General features: G+C 42.9%; 1 protein-coding gene across 1 annotated transcript in view; it reads right to left on the bottom strand.

Moving 5' to 3' along the window:
• Positions 1–672: 672 nt before the first annotated feature.
• The window catches only part of LOC101938389 (maestro heat-like repeat-containing protein family member 7), a 49,159-nt gene continuing 39,702 nt past the window's right edge, over positions 673–10,129 (bottom strand). The window contains exons 23-24 of the mRNA XM_005296253.4: positions 7,015–7,362; positions 673–5,077 (exon numbers count right to left, since the gene is read on the bottom strand). Of these exons, the coding sequence (XP_005296310.3) occupies positions 7,040–7,362 (323 nt within the window). The 3' untranslated portion in view covers positions 673–5,077; positions 7,015–7,039. The remainder of the gene's footprint in view (positions 5,078–7,014; positions 7,363–10,129) is intronic.

Here is a 10,129-nt window from a genome sequence, read left to right as displayed (position 1 = left end):
ACTATATGAATTAGTTGACTTGTGAATAGTACTTTTCCATAGATCAAGAACTGGATTAAAAATATGCACTTAATTTACATAATGGTAGAATTCCCTTGTTGAACAGGATATATGAATATACCTTCATAAACACATTCTGGAAAATTAGTGGGACTGCTGTTTTTGGACAAGCCACCTTACTTTCGCCTCTAAACGTGGGAAAGGCATCAAGAATGCAATTTCTGGGAAAGCAAACTGAGGTTTGGACTAACATTAGGTAGCCACTGGTTCTTTTGTGCAGCTGCCAAAGGAATTGTTTATAAAACCCAGGTATTTGGGCCATGTGGTAAAGAATATGAATTTCATCACAGACATTATTTCATCACATGAACAGTCTTAACAGAAGCATCGTTATGACACAGAATACAAGCATTTTGTGTAGAAATTCCATTCTGGCACAGAATTTAGGTTGATATTTTATAGCAACCAGCTTTCTGCCAATATACTGTAAATATAGTATTTTACAACCAAAGTAAAAGTATACCCTCTGTATTAGAGAGCAAACAGTAATACACATATATAAATAGTGGGATTTTACAGAAGAAACTTTGTACAATAGTCTTTTATTAATTAAAAATGAGACTTATGCTCATTTACAACAAGGCAGATTAGACAAAGTAAAAAAATATCAGTATCAGTGTAATATTGCATTAGCAAAATAGCTCTCTCATAGGTTTAGAGGATGCATGTTTTTTCCTCCTCAAAACTGTTTAAGAAGTATTAAATTAGTTTTGGCCTCAGTCTTGTCCCTTCAAGCGCCACTGACTACACATATATGACAAATCTGGAGACAAGAACTGGGTCCAAAAGCATATAAACAAGGCCAGGGTGGTCCGCTCAAGCAAGTCAGGTTTTTTTTGCTCTCAATACCCCTGGTACATTAGCAGTCTGTGGAGAATGGGGAGAATTTCCCATTTTTGATAGAAGCCTTCTGTTGAATTCCCTGTTGCCTCCTACCAGTGACTCCCAAATGAAGTATAGAAATCCTATCCTTTTGCTTTCCTGGGCTGGTGTGCATAAGGCATTATTTTCATCTCTCTCTCTTCCCACCAGGAAGGCTGTCGATGTATCTCTACCTAGTTGTCCTCCTGCTAGGAGACTATTTTGAGGCAGGGATTTCTTGTCAGCTTGCTTAGGGAATTTGGTTCCTGGTCATTCATGAAAGTCTTAGCCTATGCAAACTATCCTTACTTGTGTATTGTCTGTGTGCTTTGTGGAAAACAATCCTCTATCCTGTAGTCAGTTTCTACTGTCTCAGGGTACATCCATATCCTGTGACTGTCTCCCCTTTTCCCCCATGCGTTTGGTCCCTTTGAATATCTTTCTGAGGTTCTGGTTGGTATCAGGTCCCATCATGGCTCTTTTCTCCTATGTGGTCAGATGTGCCAACTCCTCCAAACTGAGTTTACTAGGGCAAACATTTCTGGATTCTCAGTTTACCCTTCTTGGAGAATAGCAACTCATGCCTCGTGCTCAAGCTCTCGGCTTCCATCTGCCTTTGTTTGTGGGCTGAGTCTCATGTCTTGAACAAAGAGGGAGTAGTGACACCTCACATCACTGTAGCTTGCAAATGCCTCTTGGAAACGAAGTTTTTTCCTCCATTTGTGACTGGATATTCTCAGCTCTATGATTCTGAACAGTCTCTTGAGAATGCGCACCATCTTGTGCTTTAAGGGCCATTTTCAGTGTTATTTTCAGTTCTGGCTCTGTGGACTGGCTTGCCGCCTTCTCCTTCCCTTGATTGGCTGTCCCTTGACTTACCACTTCATAACACGTGACAGTCAAATTTACTTCTTCCTCCACTTTCCTCCTTTTGGAAATGCAAGATGAATCAGGGGTAATTAATTGTAGATTATCAGGGGATCATTTTGTGGGTGCTGGTGTGTGTGTTTTCAGCCTATAGCCTTTACAGAGAGGAAGCATAGGAGGATACTATAAAAAAAAAAAGGCTCCCATTTACCATGGACAGATTTCCTGTGATTTTTTTTTTTTTAATCTCCAGTTCATCCTGTAGTATTGGCAGGTTCATCCTAGAAGGAGTGTTCCCCTTACCACAGCTGCAGTTCATTATGTGTGAATAGACCTTTTTGCTCTCTGTAACAATAGCCATTGGTATCAGTGGATACTGATTCCTGTCATGTGACAGGATGTAGGCTTTCAGACCCTGGCACATGTCAGATGACTGGAAGCAGGAAATAAAGTTCAGTCAAGTTTACCTGCACTCCTGTGCGTAACACCTTTAAAATATGCTGTTTCGATGTTTTCACTCAAGTAGCGCCATTTAAAAATACGTAAAATTATTTTGTGTAAAATTTCAGTTGTTTCCTTTTCACAGTGTTCAAAACAGACCCATTTTTCATTCCTATATGGGTCTTGCAAAAGACTAAGTAAAATTTTAAGTGAAAACCTTATCAAAATCCAATCAACGTTGACAAGACAGTGGATATGGTATTGTGGAAGCTGGCAACCAATGATGATTACCACTCAGTGAGAAATACATTTGATCTGGAGACAGAATGTGCTTGTGTGACAAAGATGTGTCTGTCAATAAAGTCCTGCAGAGGCATGTGATCCAAATACAATATATATCTCCAAGATAATGGAAGGGTTTGAGCACCAAAGGAGTTTCCCAAATTGTGGAAATGCTACACATGGAAGAGGTTTACTCATTCTTCATTCACACAAGGAAGCAATGTAGACCAGGAATCAAAAGAGTTAGTGCTCCATTGGTGCAACCCCTGGTGTATCACTAGGGCTGGTGCCTGATGTTCATGTAGGCAAGTTGACCAAAATACCTGAGGATATGCATCTTTTCTAGAACACTGGCCTGTTTGAGAAAGGGCAGAATGGCACATTGTTCTTTCCCCACAGTAGTGATAGATGTGGCGTCTGGCTACACTGTGATTCTGAGACATCCTTCTCACCTGCTATTCCTTTGGCTTACACCACCGGGGACAAAAGTTGCTCCCACCACCGACTCAGGTGGTGCAGAACGCTGATTAAATGTGCCTTTGGCAAGCTCAAGACTTGATGGAGATGCCTCTCTGAGCAAATAAGTCCACTGATTATAATCATTATTGCAGCAGACTGTATTTTTTATAATATTGCAGAAAATTCTTCTACACAACTACCTGTGAGACTCATTACCTCAAGACACCATTTTGGCCAAAAGCTTGGCAGGATTAAAAAAAGGATTAGATATTTATATGGATAATAACATCATCCAGAGTTAAATTAGTACTGATAAAAATAACGTTGGAAGGGACGTAAACGCTCACGCTTCTGGGCATAATGCAGCCCTTAACTGATGGGGTATAGAAGGAAACTTTCCCCGCTGTTAAGTTATTCCCTGACTACCTACTGAAAAGACTTCTTGCACCTTCTTCTAAAGGATGATACTTGCCGTTGCTGGCGACTGGATACTGAACTAGATGAACCACTGGTTTGTTTCAGTCTGGCAAAGGTTACATTCCTGTGACATTTGTGAGAGCATGGGAGAAATGTAATATACTAGCATAAGGCACCATCCGGTCTCCACTGAAGTCCATGGGAGTTTTGCCATGGACCACAATGAGAGTAGGATTAAGCCCTCAGTACACATGCTTGTTTCTTCCTCTAATGGCTGGTTGGGACAGAGATTATAGCAGCCTGCTATACTTACAGCTATGGAAGTGCTCCTTTAGCTCAAGAGAAATCTGTAGTTTTGGTGCTGAAGGTTTTGGGTTGGATTCTGATTGACAACCATTGTGTCTTGATGTATGCAGTCAGCTACAGCTCATAAGAGAAGCAATGCAAGATGCAGCGTTTTATTAGTAAGAAGCCCATGGAGTTTTGGGAATCCACCACTGCTGTCAACAACTGGCAACATAGTTAGGGACAGGTTTCAGAGTGGTAGTGGTTGGGTCATTACAAAACCTAAACTTAATTTTCCCAATACTAATTTATCCCTACTGTTACTCACACCTTCTTGTCAACTCTCTGTAATGAGCCACTCTCTTACCACTTCAAAAGTTATTTTTCCTCCCTTGGTATCCTGCTGTTAATTGATTTATCTTATTAGACTGACCTCACACTTGGTAAAACAAACCCCATCCTTTCATGTATGTATATATACCTGTTCCTGTATTGTTCACTTCATGCATCTGATGAAGTGGGTTCTAGCCCACAAAAGCTGATGCCCAAATAAATTTGTTAGTTTCTAAGGTGCCACAAGGACTCCTCGTTGTTTTTTATAGTTAGGGATGACACCCACCAGTGCTACTGTGATTCCACGACTTGATTTTATTTACACAAAAGTTAGACTGGTACCAAGGCAAGTTGCGATGGGCATGGTGATTACAGACAAAGGCACTGTAATGATCATTTTGGGCACTCACATTTGCTAACAGGGTAGCGATCACTCCAGAAAAATAGCATCACAACATTTATTTAAAAACCGCACAACCGTTAATGAACAGTAGCAAACAAAGCAAAGCCAGAGGGAGGGGAAATTAACTCTATTGCTGTTAGCCAGGAGGAAGCAGGGACACAACCAGACTATAATTCTGGCACTTGTGCTAGGAGGAGGGTATAGCTTGCAGGAGGTCACCGAAGTAGTAACTGCTAGAGTAAAGCTGATGGTAGATAATGTCTGGCTATGTGGTAGGCAGATGCCAGGACAGTATGGAAACCTTCTGTCATGCAGAGAATAACCCCGGCCCGATTTTGCAGTTCCCTTTTGTGTTGTATGCACTCTCCCTCCCACCCCAGCTCTGAGCTCCGAAGAAATGGTTTGAGACGGTCACTTTCCTTGTCCCATGTGTCTGTTCTACATCTCTCTCCTGCATCTTCTGTCTCCTTCATGTCCATCAGACCTGAACACTTCCTCATGTCCCCCTGCCAAATGAGGTGGAAACCATCTCCTGATCTCTTTTCTTCCTTCCTCAGTTAGTTCAGCTGCTCTAGATGACTCTGCTTTGTCACTCTTTTAGCAGCTACTGGAGGGTTTGCAGACCCATCAGCACGGTCAATTTCTGATTTTAATGTGCAGCTGCAGCACCTGCGAGGTAAGGAAAGCAGCATGGGTTAGCAAGAATAGTTACTGCAGTGCTGCGTGCACATCCCCACTGCTTGCTACCAATATAGAAGGTGTAAAAGGGAAGTGCCACCATCATTTCTGCTTTGGTGCCATGTAGCGGGGGGGTGGTCACCCGCTCCTGGCCTGAAAGGGGTTAAAAGCTAGCCCTTGGAGAGGGCTGGGGCTGGGGGCCTTAGGCTGGGCTGACTGGGAGGCAGGCTCAGCTTGGGCCAGGCCCCAATCAGGGACCAGCTGGCTCTATAAAGGCTTGAGCCAGGAACTCAAGCAGACACTCTCTCTCTGCCTTTAGAGGGAGAAGGGCCTGGCTGCTAGGGAGCCTACCTGGGTACCTAAGGTGGAGCAGGGCTGGGGGAAGGCAAGAGGAGCTGGGGAGCTCTGGCCTGGAAACCCCCCAGGCTGCAGGCCTAGGGTAAGGCCAACTGGGTACTGGGGTTGCAAAGGGGCAACCCATGGGTAGGTAGAGGCAGCAGACCCAAACCCCTTTGCCTGTGATGAGTGGCTAATCCACTGCAGTCTGCCCCAGTGAACGGGGGCTAAGTGATGACTGGCAGTAGCCAAGACTGAGGTGAAGTGGGGATAGTGGGTGGGGGCTCCCCTGGGAGGGGGAGACCCAGAACTGTGGGGTTACTGCCAGGGGCAGCACCCCAGATAACGGGGCACTGGGTCCTGGGACGGACACGGGGGCCAGAGTGAGGTAAGGCGGATCACCGGCCTGCAGAGGGCGCTTCGGAGGCTGGAAGAGTTAATTCCCGGATGACCAGCAGGAGGCGCCGCAGGGGGTGAGTCTGCGCCCTTACAAGCCAGAATAGCAATCAACAAATACAATGTAATTTTTTCCTGATTTTCCTTCATTTTCTTCTGTGTAAATTATTTAATTCATTCCAAAGAGTGAACCACATAAAAGACCAAAATCCAGACCAGGAACACAAGTCCTCTTGGTAAATGCACCTTTGCAAAATAACTGAACAGTTTTACATTTTTAGGAAGGGAGGAGGAATATATTTTCCGGGTCATAGACACAAAGTATGGCCAGGCTGCTGTGCAGAGAAGCCTGTAGATGCAACATGGTGGTGTGCAATCGCCGCTTCTGTTAGTAGTCAGATTCTTTCAACACTGAAGCCCTGGCTGAACTGGGGCAAAAGGAACTAGCATGGGACCAGGAAGCGGACAAACTTGCGCTTCTGTATCAGAGTGCACTATCACCACCTATTGGCAATAAACAAGAAGTGGAGATTATAAAATCTCAAAATGTGAATTCAAAAAACCAGATTGACAGATGCTAAGATTTTAATGGCAGGCACTATATTTTCCAGGGGGGGGGGGGAAGAGGGGGAAAACTGAGACAGAATTCTGTTTGTAAACACATATCCAATAATTGAAAATAACCTCATCTTTATCATAGGACAACCATTTCAAAGTTAGGAAATTTGGACTAGAAGTTCCACACACCAAAAAACCCTTAACTTTGCCCTCTATCCCTGTTCATAAGTGTCCTAGTGGGATATCCTTATACTGAAACTCCAGAGTTACAAATTAACAAATATTCTAAATCACTGATACTCTTACAGGTATATTGCCTGCCTTCTCTCCTCCATGATAAATAAGTAACATCCTCACTTGGTTTGGTGAATGGGGTTCTCTGAGGTCTATGGCCTACATGAATACAGTGGACTAGATAGAAGTATGTATCTGATATATCTGGAGAATGGGATCTTGAACACATTCCAGGAGGGTGAATAGGGAAGATACAATGGGATTTCTTGTCTCAGGTTCAACAACTCTAACCCATCAGATGTAGGCTGGGGAGCGGCAGCCTCCCATTCAAGTTCACATGACCTCTCTCAGCAGGATATTCAACAGAATCAATCATTACTTGAACGTGAGAGGGTAGAAAATACCTTTGAGGAAGATATTTCCACAACATTAGAGTCTTTTCCTTTTCATATTCCTTGTGAGCTTCCATAGCTTCTGTTTCATGCTCTTTTCCCCTTCTTCTTGGCCTGCTGTTGAGGTATCTTCAGGGACGGTTTTGGCTCTCAATTGCTTTGAGCTGGACTTGAACTTTAACGGGATTTCTCTGTCTTTAAAAATCTTCATCTTTCTTTGAACAGGCAGAGAGCAGAAAAACCTCCTCAATCTGGAGAGAGGCTCTGCTTCAGGCAAACAAGCTGTCTCAATATTTGTTATGGTGTCTATAGCTGCAATGCAAACTGAGGCTATAGGGTCATATTTGAGATCATCAAGAGCTGAAACCAAGAAGAAATGCAAGTCAAGGCACACAGTATTAATGAGATGACATTTCATTAGGCTCCATTATCTTATGCCATTTTCCTGGGCCCCCTGCCATATCCCAACATCAGAAGCAGAGAATATATATTATTTCTAATCTGCCCTGTGTGCCAGGATGAGAATTTAGCCTTCCTCACCCCCCGTCACCACATTCAGGCCAAAGCATTCAGTCATCACATTAGATGCCATAGATTGAGAACCACTGAGTTCAATTTGTGAAGTCCTCATTTCTCCTCTGTAAATGGGAAATTTGGAACCTCTTCAGCAAACACAGAACACACTCACACCTGGGAACTCTCCTTCTATCAGAAGAGGGGTTAGGAATTGTAAAGGGATGTAACTAGAAATAATGGGATGACATTAAGCACAAAAGATGTAGGCCAAATAGTGAAGTCTTTCAAACTGTAGTATAGTCTCAAAGAAAAAAGGGCTGGATGCCTTATGACTTGACTGATGTTTACCACATGACTACACAAAGCACTGTAGGGAACATTCCTGAAATAGCACTTTTTTCCCCATTTCTAATTTATTTTATAAACCTCATTTGAATCTATTTTAAATAGGAATAAAAACTGCAGTGCTGAGGATTGGGACTGGTCTGTAGAGTCTTTCATTTTCAAATCATTGGTTCGAATTCAGCCTGGATCTATAATTTGTAAATGACTTTTCTATTGGATAGCTATGTGAAATGAGTTAAGAATACAAAAGGCATCATAGTGCAATAGACTAATGGTCCATCTAGCCTAGTATCCTATCATGGCAGTGGTTGGTACTTGATGCTTCAGAGGAAAGCAAATAAAAACTCAATATGCCCTTAAGCTAAGTATGTAATACCATATCATAAGGGAAATAATATTATGGGCCTAACTTTGATCTCAGTGACACTGGTTTTACATCAGTGTGACACTACTGGGCCAGCCCACTGGGGCAAAGGGGCCATAGAGCTGTTTTAATTGGTCTCCCGAGCACTTCCCCAGTGGAAGGGGTATTCCCAAGAGAGGCAGAGCCAGTAGTGGCACGGTGCTATCCTCACCCCTCAGCAATGGGGCCCGACCAAAGGAAATGGCACATGACAGGAGGGCCATTGCCCAGGGGAGCTGGATGCAATTTAGAACAGCCCTGAGACTATCCAAGAGCAGCCCAAGGATTAGGAAGCAGCAGAGGTGATATAAACCACCCCCTGCCCTGCCTCCAGGCCTGTGCCAAGTGCAACTCAGCCAGATGGCCAAATTTTGCTCACTGACTTTAATAGACGTTCTCCTATTTTATACCTGTCAGTGGGAGCAGAATTAGGTCCCTTATATTGATATAATGGGCTTTCATCCTGAAGGATCCCTAAGCACTTTATAAACTTAAAAATTCAAATACAAAACTATACACAAGGATTCCTTCCAGTGCACAACCCACTGCACACATTTCAGGACATAAAGTGAAGAAAACCTTTATCCTACTGCAGCTCCAGGAGGGATTTAGATATGCAGAATGTAGTTGGCTCCCACTGAAATTTGGCCAGGACACTAAAGTTCAAATAATCTTATTAAGGGCATCTTCAATAACCAGAAAAGATTGAGATCTCAGGTTTGGGTAGTGCCTGCAGCAGTACACTGCTCCCTAGAAACATGGTCTGGCATCAGTTTAGAACTCATTCAGAAGGAAGAATGCTGCTCACTGAATCACAATTGCTACCTCACACACTGGACCTACACTGTTGCTTGGAGATTTCCCATCCAAACGTGCAACCAGCCCAACACAACATTGCTAGGCTTTGATGAAAGCGAAGGAGATAACAAACCAAGGTAAAATATCAAAATATGGTCAATTGTACACTGCAGAGCCAAGAAAAAATAAATTAGCTTTCCACCACCTCAAGGTAAATAAAGTTATCTTTATTAGGAAGTGCTAAAAAGCTACTGTCCAATTTATCCCAGCACTTATGAGTCTTCACTGAGCTGTTCATAATGACATCTAGGTCTCCTTCCTGAGGGGTTACGACCAATTCATAGCCTCTCAATGTGCCCACTTTTAACTACACTGAATTTTCTCCCGCATTATGTTGCCCAATTTTCTAGTCTTACAAAATTCCTCTTAATTCTTCCCAGTCTTGATTAATCTGAATGACTGAGTCATCAGCAAATTTCACCACCTCACTAGTCATCCCATCTTCCAGGATATTGAAAACAGGTCCTATTATTGATCCTTGAGAGACTGCAACATGCTTTTTGTATTGCTTTCTGTCTTTTAACAAGTTATTAATATGCCAAAAATTTACTTCTCGCTCCCTGGTTACTAAGTTTCCTTAAAAGTCTTTTATGAGGGACTTTATCAAAAGTCTTTTGAAAAGCTAAACATATTTATTTCCTCGTTTATCTGCTACTTTCTCAACTCTTTCAAACAATTCTTTCATCTTAGAAAGGCAGCATTTACCATGACAGAAACTATGCTACTGTCATAACTATAAAGGGAAGGGTAACAGCTCTCCTGTGTACAGTATATAAAATCCCTCCTGGCCAGAGACTCCAAAATCCTTTTACCTGTAAAGGGTTAAGAAGCTCAGGTAACCTGGCTGACACCTGACCCAAAGGACCAATAAGGGGACAAGATACTTTCAAATCTTGGGGGGGGGGAAGGGTTTTGTTTGTGCTCTTTGTTTGGGAAGTTGTTCGCTCTTGGGACTGAGAGGGACATCAATCCAGGTTCTCCAAATCTTTCTGAACAAGTCTCTCA

Source organism: Chrysemys picta, chromosome 3, assembly GCF_011386835.1.
Source record: "Chrysemys picta bellii isolate R12L10 chromosome 3, ASM1138683v2, whole genome shotgun sequence".
NCBI lineage: Eukaryota > Metazoa > Chordata > Testudines > Emydidae > Chrysemys > Chrysemys picta.
Note: the sequence above shows the minus strand (reverse complement) of the source record. Positions and strands in the feature narration are given on the sequence as shown.